Source organism: Gobio gobio (genome assembly GCF_949357685.1).
Source record: "Gobio gobio genome assembly, chromosome: 12".
Taxonomy (NCBI): domain Eukaryota; kingdom Metazoa; phylum Chordata; class Actinopteri; order Cypriniformes; family Gobionidae; genus Gobio; species Gobio gobio.
Window position 1 is genome coordinate 5,521,770 of NC_137105.1, and position 21,792 is coordinate 5,543,561.

General features: G+C 39.7%; 2 protein-coding genes across 3 annotated transcripts in view; one reads left to right on the plus strand and one right to left on the minus strand.

Moving 5' to 3' along the window:
- Positions 1–235: 235 nt before the first annotated feature.
- On the minus strand, positions 236–17,832 carry riox1 (ribosomal oxygenase 1). 2 transcript variants are annotated; one of them, XM_079830520.1, is made up of 16 exons: positions 17,694–17,832; positions 15,975–16,109; positions 15,743–15,897; positions 15,099–15,198; positions 14,902–15,015; positions 13,715–13,821; positions 13,524–13,631; positions 11,476–11,510; positions 11,199–11,377; positions 8,038–8,142; positions 7,805–7,946; positions 6,903–6,959; positions 1,440–1,560; positions 1,089–1,188; positions 925–1,011; positions 627–820 (listed from the first exon to the last, which is right to left on the minus strand). In XM_079830520.1, the coding sequence occupies exons 1-16, from the start codon at positions 17,763–17,765 to the stop codon at positions 770–772; spliced, it is 1,668 nt and encodes a 555-aa protein (XP_079686646.1). In that variant the 5' UTR covers positions 17,766–17,832; the 3' UTR covers positions 627–769. The 2 variants fall into 2 exon arrangements, with proteins under 2 accessions (XP_079686647.1, XP_079686646.1); XM_079830521.1 differs by lacking the exon at positions 6,903–6,959 and having other exon boundaries at positions 236–820.
- Positions 17,833–18,134: 302 nt separating this feature from the next.
- extl3 (exostosin-like glycosyltransferase 3) overlaps positions 18,135–21,792 on the plus strand; it is a 44,453-nt gene continuing 40,795 nt past the window's right edge. Inside the window, exon 1 of the mRNA XM_079830916.1 lies at positions 18,135–18,302. The gene's annotated coding sequence lies outside the window, so the exon portion shown is untranslated. The remainder of the gene's footprint in view (positions 18,303–21,792) is intronic.

Below are 21,792 nucleotides of genomic sequence, written 5' to 3' on the forward strand. Positions count from 1 at the left end.
GATTAAAATAGAGTTAAGGCCTTTAAAATCCATCAATAGTGCCATCTGGAGGTGTTAAAAAATATATAAACCTGTGTAATGTCATGGTGTAACACAACTTGTATAGCTCCCTATATAATTATATAGAGGCTTTTGGATTCCCTATAATGTGTGTTTTATGAGCAAATACTGTGATTGGCCTGGAGGTTGTGTGTGTAAGAGAGAGAATGAGAGTCTTTTGGATTTTATTTTATTTAACATATTCTTAAAATTTGCTCTGTTGCATTCTTACCAGTTCATTTCTGTGTGTGGGTGTCTATTATCCACTCAAATTGTTTTGCAGATTAACCCCTTCATTACTGTTTTTTTCTTTTTTTGCAAATAGCTAATTTGTAGTTTGTTCCACCAAAAGATTCTCTGTTTTCAAATATATATATTTTGTATTTCCCATTCATTTATTATGTCGGTACGCAAAGGTACCATGGTGATTTTTTGTTTCTTTTTTTGGTGACCCTTTAACATTTCTGTAACATTTCTTTAAAAACATAAAATGTTTACACAGATATACACGCACACACACACACACACACACACATTTTTTAACACCGATCTGTTCAACAAAGAAAAGAAACCTCAAAAATACTCTTCGGTTTGCTTTCAAAAGTTGTTTTATACACACTGGATAATTTTAGTTTAAAAAAATCTGTAGTTTGAACAGATGACAAGCATATGATGTAGATCCCTCCTTTTCCTTAGCCAACAAATAATGTTTTCATTCAGCTGTCAAAGGTTAGGCGGTGTGGATCAGTCCCTTCTCAAAGAGCAGCTCGGCCAGAGACGTCTGCAAAAAGAGATTCATTTCAAAACACAACATAACACATGTGCATAAATACATAAATCCAATTTCAACAGGTCATATAGGGCTATAACAAATCCATGCAGTACCTTCGCCTCCGCAGTCTCGCATGGTAAACTGGCCACAGAAACAAACTTGGGGTATGAATGAATCAGAAACTCCATGGCATCTATGTGCTGTTAAAACAAACGATCAGTCAAATGCTGAATCAAGGTAAAAACTGCAGTCATTAGAGACAAGAGTGCAGGTTTACCTCTGCTTTCATCTCAATGTTCTTGGGCTCTTCTTTATGATAGACTCTGGAGTTCTCAGTGGTGTAATAAAGATGCACAGTGTCTCCATCACTGCACAACCTATGAACACAAGTGATTTTGTACAATTTATCACAACAAAACAACTAAATGAATGTGCATCTTTAACTACACATTGTCATTTAATCATCCATCTGGTCGGTTATATTATTTCGAGGCATCCAGAATTCTCTCATCACATTCAATTCAGACTGAAAACTCACTTTATGCACCTTCAAATAAAGTCAAATATAATGTCTTTTGCTCTGTAGACTGAGAAGTGTTACAGGAAAAGAATGTTCTGGATGCGGTACCTTGCAGCTCCGGCCCGTATCAGTCTGATTTGGGTTTGGCCCTTCAGTTCAACAGCCACATCAAGGACCTCACCGTCTCGCCATCGAGCAGGAGCCCCGTACACACTTCCGGCCTTCTCCTCTACAAAACACACACAAATGCATTTATTGAATGGACATAGTTTAACATACAGTATCAAACACAGAGCCTTTATTATTGCAATATCGGATTCAACACGAATACTTGTTTTAAGATGAAATGTTAAATTTCTTTAAAAATGGAATTGCAAACATATATGCTATATTGCCAAAAGTATTGGGACACTCCTCCAAATCATTGCATTCAGGTGTTCCAATCACTTCCATGGCCACATGTGAATAAAATCAAGCACTAGGCATGCAGACGGCAACTCAGCCACGAAGTGGTAGGCCACATAAAATCACAGAGCGGGGTCAGCGCATGCTAAAATAGCTAAAGATCTCCAAACTTTGTGTGGCCTTCAGATGAGCTCAAGAACAGTGTGTAGAGCTTCATGGAATGGGTTTCCATGGCCGAGCAGCTCATCCAAGCCGCACATCACCAAGAGCAATGCAAAGCATGGGATGCAGTGGGGTAAAGCGCGCCGCCACTGGACTCTAGAGCACTACAGGGAGTGCAGAATTATTAGGCACGTTGATTTTCTGATCATATTTTTTTTCCAGGCACATTTGACCAATTCCAAACCACAGTAATCCTAATAACTACTATTGATTTAGTATTTAATAATGTATAAGTGATATATAATTGTTCATGAAGGCTGGAAATGAAAAACGCCTTATATTCAGGTGTGCAGAATTATTAGGCATGTTTTCTTTTACAGATAAATTGAGCCAAAAAAGAGATTTAACTCAGACTGAAAAGTCAAAAAGTATTAAATGCCCATGAGAAGGATGCACTACTAATGCAATACTAGACATTGCAGTTAAGGCATGACCATTGGACAGTGAAATGCTCGTTGGGTCAGCAGGATCTGACAAAAACAGGTGGTGAAGTAAAGACACCTGTTAACTGCAAAAGAATTAAGAATTAAGGTGAAGAATTAAAGCTATGGTCTACGATTTCAAAGATTGTTCATTATTAATAATCTCGTTTAGATGCTGGTTATGGTTCTACAGTACAATCCTAACAATATGAAGAGAAAAAAGAATGAAAAAAATCCATTCACTCTATTGGGTGTACACCCGCAGAGAAATTGACCAATGTAAGCTGTCCGGCCGGACAGCTTACATTGGTTAACTGCTCTCATCCAATCCCTGCTCCACTCGCGTTTCCCCCCGACCGCACCCCACCCCGCCCCCTCCTGCGACATGAAATTTTGCTTGCAAGTAGGCAGCGTCAACTCAGCAATGGAGAAAAACCAAAAAACAGACAGCGGCAAGCGGCCCCTGCTCGCCCCAACAGTCAAGGTTGGAATAAAGAGAAAGTCAATTGAGGGAAGAGCAGATATTTAAAATAAATGTGAAGAACGCCGGACTCAAAGCCGAATCAATATAGGGTCCACCGTTGCCCATTGGAGGAAGCTTCAGAGAAACCTTTGGACTTAAAACCGACGCTGATTATTTGTTGAGCAGGTAAACATTTATTTATACTTTTATGGTGTGGTGTATTACATAAATAGCTTTTTATCAGCATGACAACATGATCATGCTGCCGGTCGGCATTGGAATGTTAGCCGTTTAGCATCGCCTATCACGGGTCAAAGTAATTATATTTCTTGAAGTGCTTGACTATTTCAATAGACCTAACGTTAGCGGTTTTCTGTTCGAGCCGATAGAACATTGCATGTGTTGCTAATCTTGCGTGGGCGTGAACTCAAACGTGTGCCTTTGAGCTATCAACATCTCTGTTCCAATGTTTACTCCTGCTTGACTGAGTGACGTTGTTCAGGTCGTTTCCCGGTGGGAGGGATCAGGTAGCACAGAGGGGAGGGGTGTGCGTGTGGAGGGGCGGGATGAGTTTTTTTAAAATTCAGGCTTTCTCGACTGATTTTCAACATCGTAGACTACAGCTTTAAGGGTGAAACCATCAGGAACCCTTTAGTCTCCAGCGCCACCATTTTCCAAAGCTGCAACCTACCTGGAGTCTCCAGAAGTGCAAGGTGTCAGGATTTCAGAGACTTCAGTTAGGTAAAGAATCCTAAAAAATGACCCCCACTAAATAAGAATCATAAGCTGAAGTGTTGTAAAATACATGAAGAAGGTTTTTTTATAGGCTTTATGGACAGATAGGTTGAGAGTGACTCTTGAAGGACCAGCACCACATCCTCTAGTACCACTGTTTGAAGAATTCATCTTCCAGAATCTGGCAGTACGTTTTGGGAGTTCATTTTTAGTCCATCTCTGCAAAACGGACTTCAGGATGGACTAAAATGAACTCCCAAAACGTACTGCCAGATTCTGGAAGATGAATTCTTCAAACAGTGGTACAAGAGGATGTGGTGCTGGTCCTTCAAGAGTCACTCTCAACCTATCTGTCCATAAAGCCTATAAAAAAACCTTCTTCATGTATTTTACAACACTTCAGCTTGTGATTCTTATCTAGTGGGGGTCATTTTTTAGGATTCTTTACCTAACTGAAGTCTCTGAAATCCTGACACCTGCACTTCTGGAGACTCCAGGTAGGTTGCAGCTTTGGAAAATGGTGGCGCTGGAGACTAAAGGGTTCCTGATGGTTTCACCCTTAATTCTTCACCTTAATTCTTAATTCTTTTGCAGTTAACAGGTGTCTTTACTTCACCACCTGTTTTTGTCAGATCCTGCTGACCCAACGAGCATTTCACTGTCCAATGGTCACGCCTTAACTGCAATGTCTAGTATTGCATTAGTATTGCATCCTTCTCATGGGCATTTAATACTTTTTGACTTTTCAGTCTGAGTTAAATCTCTTTTTTGGCTCAATTTATCTGTAAAAGAAAACATGCCTAATAATTCTGCACCTGAATATAAGGTGATTTTCATTTCCAGCCTTCATGAACAATTATATATCACTTATACATTATTAAATACTAAATCAATAGTAGTTATTAGGATTACTGTGGTTTGGAATTGGTCAAATGTGCCTGGAAAAAAAATATGATCAGAAAATCAACGTGCCAAGTTGTGCCAAGTGTAAAGTGCATTGTGCCAAGTGTAAAGTTTGGTGGAGGGGGGATTATAGTGTGGGGTTGTTTTCAGGGGTTAGGCTTGGTCCCTTAGTTCCAGTGAAAGGAACTCTTAATGCTTCACCAAGACATTTTGGACAATTTCATGCTCCTAACTTTGTGGGAACAGTTTGGGGACGGCCCCTTCCTGTTCCAACATGACTTTGTGTGCACCAGTGCACAAAGCGTCGGTCCATAAAGACATTGATGAGCGAGTTTGGTGTGGAGGAACTTGACTGGCCTGCACAGAGTCCTGACCTCAACCCGATAGATCACCTTTGGGATGAATTAGAGCGGAGACTGAGAGCCAGGCCTTCTCGTCCAACATCAGTGCCTGACCTCACAAATGCGCTTCCAGAAAAATGGTCAAAAATTCCCATAAGCACACTCCTAAACCTTGTGGAAAGCCTTCCCAGAAGATCTGAAGCTGTTAGACCTGCAAAGGGTGGGCCAACTCCATATTAAACCCTACGGATTAAGAATGGGATGTCCTTAAAGTTCATGTGCATGTAAAGGCAGGCGTCACAAAACTTTTGGCAATATAGTGTATATCACATCTCAATATATATCACCTTTCAAATGAAGACAAACAAAAATATTTGACCAAAAATGCAAGTTTTGGGCACTTGTGATTTCAATCACTAAAAACAGTGAGATAGTAGGGGTGTAACAATATTCCGTGTCACAATATATCCCAATACAAAAATGCAACTATATGTATCAAGGATAGTGACAATCTGTGTTGTGTAGTTCACCCAAATTAAAAATATTACATATTAGAGAGTTTTAGGGCGTTTTCACACCTACCTTGCTTGGTCCGGATTTTCGGACTTTTCAGTTTGGTCCGAATCAAAATTGCAGGTGTGAAACCTCCCCCGTCCCACGGTCCGGACCAAACAGACGAAATTTGGTCCGACGAAAAGAGGTCGTCTCGGTCCGGATCAAACTGAACAAAGGTTCGGTTCGTTTCTAGTGTAAAAGCGTTTTCTGTATGGTTCGGACTTTCAGACCATTTACAGGAAGTTCCTGTTTATGTTTAAATATTATAACGTTATTTTTAAATTCAATCTAGGCTACATTGATTATGAAAAGTGAAAATATGCGCAATATGTCAGACAGAAAGTCAGAAATAATTTTGAACGAAATTTTGTATGATTTTGCTTAGAAAGCCTTTCTTTAATGGGAATTTCGTTTTGTATAAATTGTATCTTAATTTTAATCAACGTTTAATCAGATAATTGCCTGGATTTAATAAATAAGAAGCAAATAGTCTATAGCAGACAATAATCGCGAGAGCGATCACATGCTTTGCACATGAACTGGAGCGCGTCTCAAATAAACCGAAACTCAGCAGATACTCGCCTCACAAACATGAGAAATATGTGTATATAAAGCTTGAAATGTCCACTTTTAAACGTAACGAATAAAAAAATAGTATAGTAATGCGCACTGTTCAATAGTGGCAACGATATGCGTCCGTTCATTCAACTTGTCAAAGACGCTGATGTCAGACGCACGTTCGTTTACAAACCAATCAATGTCCAGATGCCGCCCACACAGATGATGATGAGTGGACGCAAGTGCGTCATGTAAAGTTCTTTAGTCCGCTGCAATGTGAAACCAAAACTAACCGAATATATAAAAAGTATCAAAACATGAACTTCGGTTCGGACCTTGGTGCGGACTTTCAGGTGTGAAAACGCCCTTAGTGTCAATACTTCACTAAACTACTATATACACTCACCTAAAGGATTATTAGGAACACCTGTTCAATTTCTCATTAATGCAATTATCTAATCAACCAATCACATGGCAGTTGCTTCAATGTATTTAGGGGTGTGGTCCTGGTCAAGACAATCTCCTGAACTCCAAACTGAATGTCAGAATGGGAAAGAAAGGTGATTTAAGCAATTTTGAGCGTGGCATGGTTGTTGGTGCCAGACGGGCCGGTCTGAGTATTTCACAATCTGCTCAGTTACTGGGATTTTCACGCACAACCATTTCTAGGGTTTACAAAGAATGGTGTGAAAATGGAAAAACATCCAGTATGCGGCAGTCCTGTGGGCGAAAATGCCTTGTTGATGCTAGAGGTCAGAGGAGAATGGGCCGACTGATTCAAGCTGATAGAAGAGCAACTTTGACTGAAATAACCACTCGTTACAACTGAGGTATGCAGCAAAGCATTTGTGAAGCCACAACACGCACAACCTTGAGGCGGATGGGCTACAACAGCAGAAGACCCCACCGGGTACCACTCATCTCCACTACAAAGAGGAAAAAGAGGCTACAATTTGCACAAGCTCACCAAAATTGGACAGTTGAAGACTGGAAAAATGTTGCCTGGTCTGATGAGTCTCGATTTCTGTTGAGACATTCAGATGGTAGAGTCAGAATTTGGCGTAAACAGAATGAGAACATGGATCCATCATGCCTTGTTACCACTGTGCAGGCTGGTGGTGGTGGTGTAATGGTGTGGGGGATGTTTTCTTGGCACACTTTAGGCCCCTTAGTGCCAATTGGGCATCGTTTAAATGCCACGGCCTACCTGAGCATTGTTTCTGACCATGTCCATCACTTTATGAGCACCATGTCCCCATCCTCTGATGGCTACTTCCAGCAGGATAATGCACCGTCACAAAGCTCAAATCATTTCAAATTGGTTTCTCGAACATGACAATGAGTTCACTGAACTAAAATGGCCCCCACAGTCACCAGATCTCAAGCCAATAGAGCATCTTTGGGATGTGGTGGAACGGGAGCTTCGTGCCCTGGATGTGCATCCCACAAATCTCCATCAACTGCAAGATGCTATCCTATCAATATGGGCCAACATTTCTAAAGAATGCTTTCAGCACCTTGTTGAATCAATGCCACGTAGAATTAAGGCAGTTCTGAAGGCGAAAGGGGGTCAAACACAGTATTAGTATGTGTTCCTAATAATCCTTTAGGTGAGTGTATGATGTTGAATATAATGTATAATAATGCAATTTGGGGGAATATTTGTGGGTCCTGATAATGCCAAATGTCTTTTGTTAACGAGTAAAAGTGGCCTACATTATTTTAAATATTTCTAGTCAGTGACAGAGTGCAAGCATATTCGTCTAAAATAATTCTGTATATTCAGCGACTGGCACGCAGCGGAGGAAAGCCTTGTTTTGCCCACCAGATGGGGCGTTTCTATAAGTGTCACGTCATGTGAAAACTCACCAGCGTTCAGCAGAGGCGGGAGACAGTCGTGCAGAAAGTCTTTGGCTTTCTGATCTACAGCAGCATCAACTGGAGCAAAATGTATCAGCTTCTTCATCAGGCCCTGAACGTGTGCAATGAATTTGTCTCTTCGTGGGTCTTCCTGGTCACACGCACAAATCATTTCAGTGTTAATATAGATCTGGAATAAACAGATCGGAGCTTGTGCATTAATGGAGTATAAACACAAGTACCTTCTCTGAGTTCTGAACTCCCATGAACTGAAGGTAATCGAGCGGCAGCCCCTTCCTGAACTCAACATCATCTTCCATCGCAATCTCTAGAGCTGCTGGCATCAACTGCAAATCAAATATATTCACTCAATTGACAATAGCATTGAGTGAATCTTACACTGAAATATACAGATCACATTTCACCCCAAAAATCTAAAGAAATAAGGGAGCATTTTTTCCTCCAAGCTCTCATTTCTGTAATAAATAAATAAAATACTAAATTATTAAATCATCCTTTTAAGACACTTAATTAATTTATGTAATTGTATTCTTAAAAATTTAATTCATAATTTAAATGGAGTAACTAAAAAAAACTTGAAAAAAATCTAAATTGTTGAGTGAGTCTTAAAATAAAAAATACCTAGAAAAGAATAAGATTTTTTTTTAAAATACAGGAATTAAATTATCCTACTACGGAGGATTAGGAAAGGAGGATTTAGATGTGTTTAATTTTCATGAAAAGGGAAAAAAATCTTTTAAAAAATCTTAAAGGGATAGTTCACCCAAAAATCAATTCTAATAATTTACTCACACTCATGCCATCCCCCATGTATATGACTTTTTATTCAGGTAAACACAAAGATTTTTAGGATTTTTAAGGATTTTTAAGACTTCAAAAATTGAGTCCATATAAGGCAAATGAACGGTTGATGTTTGAAAAACCACACACAGCAATCCTGACGGTAATCTATCCGACCCCAGTGGATGAATCAATGTCTTCTGAAGCCAAATTAATCATGAATCAAAAAAATATTTTTTAATATCTCATAATTTGTCATCAGGTATATTAGGCTGCTGTCACTTTAAGACCTGCCGCACGGATCCATTACACTGTTACACACGTCTTTTCTTTCTCAACTGTTTACATTCACTTAAAACAGAACTGACTGTGTTTACATGAATACTCGCATAAATGGTAATTTTGACATTATTTTGTCAATTTAGTGCTGAGAGGCAGCTTTATGTGGGCATACTTTGGGTGTGAGCACCAAATCTGTGGTAATGAGAAAAATAATGCACAATATGCGCAATCCCACACCGAAACTCAAGCCCTAAACGAGTGAGTGAGTGGAGGCGGGTTGGTGTGTCACTCGCTGTCGGAGAGATGACAGAGAGAGAAAACAGCTGGTTTCGTGTGTCTATTCTGTGGAAATTGGGTATTGGAAGAGATTTCAGATGCATTCTTTAAAGACTACAATTGAAAAATGTATATATTATATATAAAATTCAACCCGCCAAATTGGTTAGGAGTAGTGACTGTGTTACACGCCAGTGCTGAAATACACACGCATTTGGCGGGTGTTAATGGTAAATGGACAGAATTTATATTGCGCTTTCAACCAGAGGTGGACAGTAACTAAGTACATTTACTTGAATACTGTACTTAAGTACACTTTTTGAGTATCTGTACTTTCCTTGAGTAGTATTTTTTTTTTTTTGTAGTGAACTTTTACTTCACTACATTTGAAAGACAAATATTGTACTTTTTACTCAATTACATTTCTATCAAGGCCCTCGAAGTAGAAAGTCGTAGTCGCTTTGAAAGTCAGTGGATGATTTGTTTTCTTCTTTAAAACGTGAATTTGTTGCATTGTTGTATGAATGCACGCTGTTCCATCATGGTGGTTTAAGCCAGTCCTGCTCCATCTGACATGCTAGCATATCTTGAACTCATTTAAATACTTGCTTAAAAGTTACAAAGCTCTTATCAAAGTCAAAATCATACATAGGTTTATACATTGTGTTTATTTGACAGGATTATGTAAAAACATATTTCTGAAAGGACGTCAGTTAACATTATTAGCCCAACTACGTTTTTGCATGCTAACTAACATCATTGTCGAACGTTACCTATGCGTTAGCGCTGTATCCACAAGGCTATGGCAACTTGGCAGATAAATCTATAAAAATCATTTGACCAATCATACTTCATACCAGTGTTAATTTTGACAGCAAATTTGAATTTAGTTTTAGTCAGTCTTTTGACTTTAACATTTTAGGCATCTGAATTGTTTTAGTCTATTTTTAATTGACTATATAATAAGATTTTAGTTTTCAACAGACTAAAATTCAGTACTTGTGGTCTGGCGTCTGAGAGGCAGCTTTCTGTGTGCACTTTCATATCGTCACACTTTTTCAGACTTATCCACGTCTGCCCTTCTGAATTTTAACTTTTAAGTATGACTATGGTTTCTCGCACTGCGTCTGGGAACTGCCGCCTTCTATTTTGCCATCAACTGATTGGTGTTCAAAAAATACTTGGAAATCATTGAACTTCATGTGATCCTACATTGACTCATTGATTCATAACGCTTCGAAGCTTCATGATGCCGTGTTTTGAAATCGTCATCACTATGTAAGTCGTTATTTAGGGTTTTTTTGCGCACAAAAACTATTCTCGCCGATTTATAAAGTTATTGTAGAACCACTGTAGTGAGATGGACTTTGTAACAACGTCTTTAGTACCTTTTAAGGGTCTTGAGAGTGAACCGTGCATTGTGCCAATGGAGGCCTTTCAGAGCCATCAGATTTCAACTAAAATATCTTCATTTCTGTTCCGAAGATGAACGGAGGTCTTACGGGTGTCGAACGACATGAGGGTAAGTAATTAATGACAGAATTTTCATTTTTGGGTGAACTAACACTTTAAGTACTTTTAGCAAGTACTTCTATACTTTTACTTGCAGCTGGGCTTAGGTGTCTTGCTCATGGACACCTCGACACTTGGTCAGGTGGAACCGGGGATTGAACCACCAACCTTCCGGTTTGTAGACAACCTACATGAACCACTGAGCCACTGCCGCCCCAGTTTCTCCATTTAAATTATGAATGACATTTTTAAGAATACAATTAAATAAATAAATTAAGTGTCTTAAAAGGATGATTGGTGTGTGTGTCAAGCCCTAGGTGTGTGTAAGAAAAATACTAAGATTTTAAACTATTTTATAAACCCTCACATGAGGGTGAGAGAGAATTTCCATTTTTGGGTGAACTATCCCTTTAATGGCCCTAAAATAAGTTTGTTTGTTTTTTCTTTTGATTTTGGTGAGAAGATGTTTTGACAGTTTTGATGAAATTCCTTTATCATTCACAGCACAGGATCAAGAAGTGAAGGCTCGTACTTTCAGGAGCAGATCTCCCCAGCTGTTCCTCTGATAGGAGGAGATGGTGATGTGCAGCGAATGAATGTCGGGCAGACAGTCACCCTGATGAATGAAGCCACGGGGAAAATACAGCAGATCACCAGCTTCCAGCACCACGTCCATGATGGGCTGCCCGATCTCTTTCTGACTGAAATTAGCTTCAGGAGAAATGCAACAGAGAGAGGGTTTATCCCCTTTAAAATGAATAAAATGCATGCATTTATCAGGTTAGTTAGTAACTAAAGACTGTACTTACGACTAGACACCAGCGGCAACACTTCCTCTTCAGAACTGAGGGAAGACAGGAGCTAGAGGTTAATACTGCATCTCTTCACTTGGTACAGTTGAATATTTTAGTTTACTTTATAATATGTTACAGTTAAATAGGTCATATTATGCTTTTTTCCATGTTCATCTTTCATTAGTGTGGCAGTTTGAGCATGAAAAAGCTCTGCAAATTTCCAAAGCAAGTCCCTCCAGCGGGAGTTCTTCTCTATATCTGTCACTGTTTCTGGACTCCCTGAAACGCCTCATTACAGTCTTGAGTTTTCTTCCAGGAACGAACACATCAAAATATTTCTCATTTAAATCATTCATAAGCAGAATGAAGTTGAGTTGAGTTAGTTAGTAGTGTGTTGAAACTGGCAGTTACATAAAGTAAGGGGCGGGACATTTCCCAAACACGATCACAGCACACTGGTCCAGCCGACCAATCAGAGCACACTGTGCTTTTTGGATTTTTTTTTTTTTAACCAACATAGTACGAAGATTTGGCATTTCCCAAAACCATAGTTTCAACATACATTCACAAACAGCATATACTTTTGGGCACAATAGACAAGCTAACATTCAGTACATTCTATATGGGATGATTTTAGACTCAAAATGATTAATACATTCACACACACTTATCCATGAACTTGATAAATGTTGCAAACATGTTTTACTATCCACAAACAAATGCCTTTTAACTTGTATGTGCAAAATACAGAATTACATGAATGTGCAGTGATTTGTACAAATAGAGACATAGTTGTGAATACAAAACTTCGATTTTGTATTAATGTAGGTCAGAATTTGTGCGTGGATACACGATGGATATCACACATGGATAAGTGTGAATGTATTAATAATTTTGAGTCTAATATCATCCCATAATTCTACATCTTTCATTATATTTAATTAAATATATTCATTTTAACCCAAATATTTTAGCATGTCAACAATCAGCACTGTTTTTGAAGAGTGTACATGTGTGTAAAATGTAGTGGTGTCAACAATAATCGATTCAGCAATGCATCGCAATGCGGGGCATGCACGATTCAGCATTGATGCGGCTAAGTGCCATAATCGATTATGTCATTGTTTATTTTCTGGCCTTGAGTTGGACAATAAAGTTGTGAAGTTTTAATTACTTCCGGGGTCATAACAACAACAACAATCAAGATGGCTGAGGCGGAGGGAGATGACTGATTAATTAAAACACTTATGTTCACTGCTGGAAAAAGTTGGCAGTTATTATTGCTCTATTTAATTTCAAATGGTTCTAAAGCAGAGAAGAGAAACATTTCTCATTCAAAGCACTGAAAGCAGTGATTTATGTTTTCTTTTTCAGGTTTGAAAATGCCATATCCAATAGCCTGTACCATTCAATAAAATTTTATTTAATGACATTTATGTCAAAGATACAGGAGAGTGATAATACACACATAGCAGCCAATACAATCTGTTGTTCAATATCTGACTGCTTGTATTGCCTCATGACTGATTAAAAATTTGTCTTGTTGTGTGCAGTAGAATTTTGATGCATCGCAATGCATCGTAGAATCGAATTGAATCGAATCGTTACCTGGTGAATCGTAATCGAATCGAATCGTGAGGGCAATCCCAATGCACACCCCTAGTAAAATGTGCAACAAAATATCAAATTATGCAAAATAAAAACATTGAAGTTGTTAACTCATTAGTTATTATTACTCCTCCACCTGCTCATGACTTCATTATCGAGAGTCCTACATTGTTGAACCCTTGTGGTCCAAACGAGAAGCAAACATGTTACTACATTTTCTGGAAACAGTTGTGACTAGTTGGTTAGTTTCTGCAACGATGCATTGTACTATGGTAGTTAATAAGTTACATTGTTGTACAGGAAACGCATCCCAGAGCGTAACTGACAGACTGGGAAGAGACGAGCTGCAACAATGTCAAACATGGGAAAAATAATCATGAATTAGCATGAAAACCTATTCTAGTAGAGCCCAAAAACAAAACCAAGACATAAAGCAGAACTGATCACTCACTCACCGAGGGTTGTACACTCTCCAGTGCTTTTTGCCCTCGAGCTGCACAACGAACGCCTCTATATCGTCATAGTGAGGAGCAAAACCCTGCGTCCCCGGTGGGGTTAGATACCTGGAAAAACATATCACAGGTAAATGATAACTGACAGTGACGAATCTAATATTTATGGATAATGTTAATGCATCATCACATACATGTTTGCGCCCGCCATACTCCCAAACTTCTCCTGAAGAATGGAGAGCACTTGCCACACAGTGGAGGAGAACGCTTGAGGATTGAGCAACCTGAGAGAGCAGCAGCTCTGACAACAGACAACAAACAACATCTGTCAATAAACTTCACACTTTCACAGTACAATGAAAACTGAGGCTTTACAGAAGTGTCATGTATATAGTAATATAGACAGCCCTCCTAATTTGCACAAACGCATATTATCACCTTTGTATTTTTAACACGGTATTGCCTGGTGTTTATACACTATATTGCCAAAAGTTTTGGGACGCCTGCTTTTACATAACTTTAATGACATCCCATTCTTAATCCATAGGGTTTAATATGGAGTTGTCCCACCCTTTGCAGCTCATCTCTTCTGGGAAGGCTTTCCACAAGGTTTAGGAGTGTGTTTATGGGGATTTTTGACCTTCTTCTAGAAGCGCATTTGTGAGGTCAGGCGCTGATTTTGGACGGTGTTCTATCGGGTTGAGGTCAGGACTCTGTGCAGGCCAGTCAAGTTCCTCCACACCAAACTCGCTCATCCATGTCTTTGTAGAGCGATGCTTTGTGCACTGGTGCACCCAAAGTCATGTTGGAACAGGAAGGGGCCATCCCAAAACTGTTCCCACAAAGTTGGGAGCATGAAATTGTCCAAAATGTCTTGGTATGCTGAAGCATTAAGAGTTCCTTTCACTGGAACTAAGGGGCCAAGCCCAACCCCTGAAAAACAACCCCCACACCATAATCCCCCCTCCACCAAACTTTACACTTGGCACAATGCAGTCAGGCAAGTCCCATTCTCCTGGCAACCGCCAAACCCAGACTCGTCTATCGGATTTTCAGACAGAGAAGCGTGATTGGTCACTCCAGAGAACACGTCTCACTGCTCTAGAGTCCAGTGGCGGCGCGCTTTACCCCACGCTTTGTATTGCTCTTGGTGATGTGCGGCTTGGATGAGCTGCTTGGCCATGGAAACACATTCCATGAAGCTCTACACACTGTTCTTGAGCTCATCTGAAGGCCACAGAAGTTTGGAGGTCTGTAGCTATTGACTCTGCAGAAAGTTGGCAACCTCTGCACACTGTGACCCTCAGCATGTGCTGATTTTGTACCAGAAATCATATAAACCATCAGTTTCATGTATTAGGGAAATGTTCATGATCTGTACCTCATAAAAATCCCACACCGTGTACGGTAACGCTCTTCCTGGAGGATTGTGTGTCTCTCGTTTTCCATTCGTGTAGCTCGTCACATCCAGGTTCACTCCATACTGCACATTATGCTGAACAAAACACTGGATATTATATCTGACAGCAACTTTAGACGTACAGATTCCCTCTGAATCAAAGAACAAGAACTGCTTACGTTTCTTAAAATCTGGTCAAACTCAGCGGTGGAAAAGAGTCCTTTATAATAATCTGGATTCTGCCGTTGAATCAGCATCGGCTTCTTCTCCCAATAATCTCTATAATGTGGACAAAACAAGACATCTTTGATGCAAAGCAACTTCTAGTAACCTTTTCAGATGACTTACAAAGTAAATCTAATGCAAACTGCCCAAGATAATGATCAGATTGATTATTATGCAGGATTGAGTGTATAGTTCCTAGCCATATCGGCCTAGAAAATCACAACTTTTCATTTTCCGTCGGTCTTAGTACACGATGTAACTCTACACATCACAACATGTAAATAGAAAAATGTTGGAGTTATTTTGTCACTTATTGAGCAGTAGGCTAGCTGGTGCCGTTTACCTCCAGTCTTTGTGCTAAGCTAGGCTAGCGGTGTGTCAGACAGAGTTATGGCACGCGCATTGATGAGAATATATACATAATATATAATTCAGAATTCAACAATTATGAAACAACTTCAATTTCAGCTATAAAGTAGATTTACAGAAAACGCTAGTGTTGTTATTCAGCTAAAGTCAGTTGATTGTTGATTCAATTCAGTTCAACAACCGCACCGATTTTTGCAAAGTTCATCAATTATGAAACTAATTTTAATACCTGAAGAAGCTTTTATCTTGGACCGGGTGAATAAGCCACTGGAACAGTCTGTTGGCTCTATCTCTGCTGTTGTTGACCTTCACCAGATCCGTCAGGAGTGCATCAAGAGCTGGAGTGTCAAGTCCTTCACCATTATCAGTCTCGCAGTCCTTCTCCTGGAAAAACACAACATCATGAGCCTCAAATCTCCACTGATGCTCCTGTATCTGTCGTTGTACAGTTAGACACTTACGCATGTAGATTTCTCAGCGCTGCTGGGCCTCACGCGGGATTTCAGAGGTTTCGTTCTCTTCTTTTTAATTGATTTCTTGTTTAAATGGATGCCATTCTCCTTCTTTTTGATTTTCTTTGCCGCTGGTGCCTTAGCCTGCAAAGCAGAAGTCATGCAATTCAATGTACAGCCCTTCCAAAAAATGGTGGTAATAACGTGACAATAACACCAGATGATAATTATACCATGGTGTTTTTTGTAATTCAAGGGTTTTCATTATTATATTTGGACCCCTTAATGTGATTATTCTGGTATCATCGTGGAATATGGCCATGGTGGTTGTTTAAAGGGATAGTTCACCCAAAAATGAAAATTAGCCCATGATTTACTCACCCTCAAGTCATCCTAGGTGTATTTGACTTTCTTCTTTCAGAAGAATAAAATCTGAGTGATATTAAAAAAGTCCAGGCTAATCCAAGCATTATCATAGCAGTAAATAGTTGCTCTGTTTTTGAAGTCCATAAAAAATGCATCTGTCCGTCGAATAACGTGCTCCACACGGCTCTGGGGTGTTAATAAAGGCCTTCTGAAGCGAATCGATGCGTTAGTGTAAGGAAAATATATAAAGTAAAGGTTTCGGCCGAATGCCTTCCGTGTTCAATTTATGGAAAAAGTGTTGAAAGTGCCTCTGCCGATTGAAAGACTAACACGACCAGGTCCGCTCGTCATGACGTCACGGACGCATCTTAAGTTTCACTTTCAACTTTCAACACTTTAACACAGAAGACGGTCGGCTGGAACTTTACTAGATACCGTTTTAAATATGGATATTTTTCTTACACAAACACATCGATTCGCTTCAGAAGGCCTTTATTAACACCCCAGAGCCACGTGGAGCACGTTACTCGACAGACAGATGCATTTTTATGGACTTCAAAAACAGAGCAACTATTACTGCTATTATAAAGCTTGGATTAGCCTGGACTTTTGTAATATAACTCTGATTGTGTTCGTCTGAAAGAAGAATGTCATATACACCTCGGATGAGGTGAGTAAATCATGGGCTAATTTTCATTTTTGGGTGAACTATCCCTTTAAAAAATGAAAAGCTACACACTCCATCAATCAGGGTTAGAACTGTTGCCAAACATATAACATGCTAGAAACATAATAATCACTGCAATAATAATGGCTCTTAAGCATTTGCCTATTTAAATCCAAACAGAGAAATGTATAAAGACCACATTTACATGGTGAAAAACGAATATGCATGAAATATATTTCAGAAAATGTTGTCTTAATTTTTTTTATACTCAATAGTACTGTAATGTTAAATGTATAATTTCTGTATTTAAATATAATTAAATATTTTTATTTATTTTATTCAAACCTTGTAGTTTCAGTTAATATAAACGTATTTTTAATTTGAACATTTTGACACATTTTCCACTCCCTAGCTGACACAACTTTGAAGATTTTTTTGGAGTCATATTGTATACCATTTAAAATGATTATCATATGTATATACAGTGGTATTTAAATGGTTTTTAGCGAGTGAACAGATACGTTTCACACAATGTTTATGTAATACATTTTCTATTCAATGTGTTTACATTAAATTAGAAGTCAATATTGATGTGCATAGCTTAACACATTTTCACTGAAATGAGGTTTATGTTCCCCCGTAAGACGCTTTCTGCCATGCAAAAAATACGCATTTCTCAAATGCAGCCTGTTTACCTGCACTTTTGGTTTTGCTCCTCCTGATAATGACTGATAAATAGATAAAGCAGACATGTGTTTTCTTTCCATGGCTCAGCTCTGAACAGCAGCAGACATGAGACACACATGAGAGCGTTTCTTCTGCAGGAAACAACACAAACAAACAGCGATCACACTGCCACCTACAGGTCTGGAGATGACACGACATGTTCAAAACAATTCCACTTTACTACCTCCGCCCGTGCGTGTATAATATATCAAACACACACATATACACGGTTATCAGTGAATTTATTATTCCGAATTCATTTTACGCGGATGTACTACCTAAACCCCACCAGAAATCATTGTAAACAGCCTCTCGAGCTCCCCGCTCTAAACGCTAGATGGCAGCTCGCGCGTGCGATGAACAGCTACACCGCGCGAGCTCCCAGACTGCTATCGCGCATGCGCATTAAAGCCGCTGCTGCTGTCGGCTGGAGTGCGTACGCGTTTTGCTGCACCTCAGGACGGAGCGTTTTCAGCAGACGTTTACCGGGCCGTTTCTGTCCCTTACCGACACCGTGGACACGCTGGAGAATATGAGTTTATGAAGACGGACGTACTGTCTGATGCATTTATTCTGAGGTAAAGTAAAAAAACGGTTTGTCGTTCGTTAGCGGGTCGGTTAGCAGCGGCTAACATCAAACAAACAGATGGGTAAAAATATTCCTGTTTTTTTTTTTTTCACAAATTACACTCAGTGGGAAATATTGTAGTTATGATAATGCTCTGATAATAATACATAAGGTTGGTGTTTGTAGGGAATTGTCTTTTTTAGATGTCTAAAGTACTGCAGGGAATCAGTGTAAGTTGGTCATTTAAATGACGCGTTGAACAAATCCGAGCGACTGAACTGATCAATAATATCAGACACAAACTGAGCTGATTTATTAATATTATCTAATCTGAACCGCAATATCAGGCATACTCTAATATTGCCATTTTATAACATCGCATCTGATCAATAATATCAGACAATAGCTGTTCTGATGTATCAATAAATAAAATTTTAATTCATTAGGAATAATCTGATCATCATTATAAGACACTCTTATATAACATTGGATCTGACTTATAATATCAGACAGTGATCTGATATATTATTATATCATGCTCTGATGAAAACAAAACACACTGACAGTCATAATATGATGTGAGATCAGATTTATTTTGATATCTAAATCTAATTGTTAGACACTACTGTGATCTGAAATTGTATGATATTATTGATTAGAACATATCGTGTCTGATAATTCAGACTTACTTCAAATACTCTGAATATAAGACGTTATCAATGATGGCGAATGATTGATTATCGTGATCAGATCCCCATGATGTGTGCTAATATTATTGATTATTTCAGATCAGTGGGTCTGCATCTGGCATCCCGTGTCTGACAGATGAACAGATGTGAGTTGTGTTGAGGGGGGTCATTGATTATTTTAGGGTGCTGCTGACATGTTTTGTATTTGTGTAAATGAATTGTTTTCCTCCCAACCCATCTGTGAAGGTTGTAACACATTGCACGTTTTATTTGTGAAGGAAAATAAAGATATTTTGTCTCTCTGCCCTTGTAATGGTGACCATCTGTGCAATTCAGTGCCAGTTCAGGCGTGACTAAAAGAAACAGTAAATCACCAAACGGTTTTATTAGTCTAACAGCTCTTATTATAGGTGGTGTGTGTGCTTTAGATGTGTGGAGTCTTTATTTTGCCATTTTTATTTATCTAATAAACAGGCCAGTATTGGTTATTGGAGATGTCTCAACATCTCTGTAGGGTTTCGGACCGTCGGCATGGCTGTTCCAGGTCATTGTTGGTACTGTATTCTGCTTTGTGATTTTGAGCATAATGCAGTAATTCCCCTCAGGCAATGGACCAATCACATGGGCTCCTCTCCCGCTATCCGTCACTGTCCAGCGGTGTGGGTATGTAGAGGTCTGGCAGCTGTTATTAGGGTCTTAAGATTTTATAGTGTTAAATCTGTCATCCGGCATAAGGCTGGGAAAGGGCCTGCTGGGATTGTGCTGCTCTAGATGGATAACGTTGGTGGGATTTGATCCTATTTGGATCAGGTGCTTATGAATATGGCGAATGCCGTGTGTTTTTAAAGGGTTAGTTCACCCAAAAATGAAAATTCTGTAATTAATTACTCACCCTCACGTCGTTCGAGACCCGTAAGACCTCCGTTCATATTCGGAACACAAATGAAGATATTTTTTGTTGAAAGCTGATGCTGAGAAAGGCTTCAGATAGGCCTCCATTGGCATTCAGTACACTTATACTCCCAAGACGGATAAAAGGCACTTAAAACATCGTTACAAAGTCCATCTCACCACAGTGACTCTACAATAATCTTACGATGCGACGACAATAGTTTTTGTGCGCAAAAAAAATCAAAATAACACCTTTTTCCAACTTGTTACTGCCTTCCGTGTGTGCCTCCACGACGCATGCGCGAAAATATGACGCAGATCCGGCATTCGGACACATGACCCAGAAGGGATTTGTTTACAATCAGAGGAAGACGCGCGTATCTCAGCTGTTGGATTCTACATTGATCGTGCTTTAGGTCTCGGCGTAGTGCTCAAAATGGGGTTTAAGTGTGCATTTCATGGATTCCCAAACCCCGGCGCTACGTCATATTCTCGCGCATGCGTCGTGGAGGCACACGCGGAAGGCAATAACAAGTTGGAAAAAGGTGTTATTTTGATTTTTTTTGCGCACAAAAACTATTGTCGTCGCATCGTAAGATTATTGTAGAGTCACTGTGGTGAGATGGACTTTGTAACGTCATTTTAAGTGCCTTTTATCGGTCTTGGGAGTATAAGTGTACTGAATGCCAATGGAGGCCTTTCTGAAGCCTTTCTCAGCATCAGCTTTCAACTAAAATATCTTCATTTGTGTTCCGAATATGAACGGAGGTCTTACGGGTCTCGAACGACATAAGGGTGAGACCAAAGAGCTCTTCCAGTGCTGTCTTTTTACTAGGTGGCTCAACTCTGTGTGCTGCATCTCTTTGATCTGCTGCATCAGTGGGATTTCCATCACTGGCACCTCCCTCCTTCGTTTGCTTCCCAGTTACAGCCTTAAAATAAAATAAAATAATTAAGGTATACTAGTAAGCAAGTATAGTTTCAATTACATACACAAAAGGTGTGCACAAAGTAGGTTACACAAACATGCAATTAGAGTGATAAACACACACAAGTGCAAATACACAGATTCTCAGACAATTTGTAATGCAGACAACAAGACATACCTGCTGTAACTGGTTTGATTTGTTCTTCAACCGGTGGAAAACCTCTTCACGTTGTTCAGGGAGTAAGTGGGGCAATGACCGAAATCTGGGGTCCAAGGCTGTACCCTCTAGCAGATAATCCTGTTCCTCTGTGAATCTGCTTGAGAGGTTTTGCAGGATGGCTGTCTTCATGTTAGCAATAGTTGTGGAGTCTTTCTCGTCCGGTGTCATCTTCTGTTCGATCATGGCTTTCAAGGGCAATATGAGTGACAGCGTGGGGCTCTTTTCATCAGACAGGACAGTGGTGGATTTTTTTTAACGGTTTAAGGAGGTTTACGATTTCTTCGGCGTCACTGATGTCAGCGCTATCCATAGTATCGAGTTGACGTGCATTTTTGCGCACCTCTGTGCTCAAGAGGGCTGCCGTTATCGCAGCTTGTTGCTCGAGATAGCGTTCCAGCATCTCCATTGAGCTGTTCCAGCGTGTAACAACATCCATGATAAGCTTGTGTGATGCGATCTCAAGCATATTTTGCTTTGCCGCGAGCACAGCTGTTGCTGTGGTACTGCGGTGAAAGAAAGCCACGACTTTCCTCACGCGACCAAGCAAGCGACTGACGCGGGGAACATTCAATCCTGCTTGCGAAGCAAGATTCAACGTGTGTGCAAAACACTTAATATGCGGTGACATCCCTGCTTCCCTCACTGCCACAACCATGTTGCGTGCGTTGTCTGTAACGACAGCAATGCTATGAGCAGATCTTTCAAGCTCCCACTCTTGTATGGTCGCTTTTAAAACATCAGCTATGTTTGTGCCAGTGTGCGACTCGAAAAG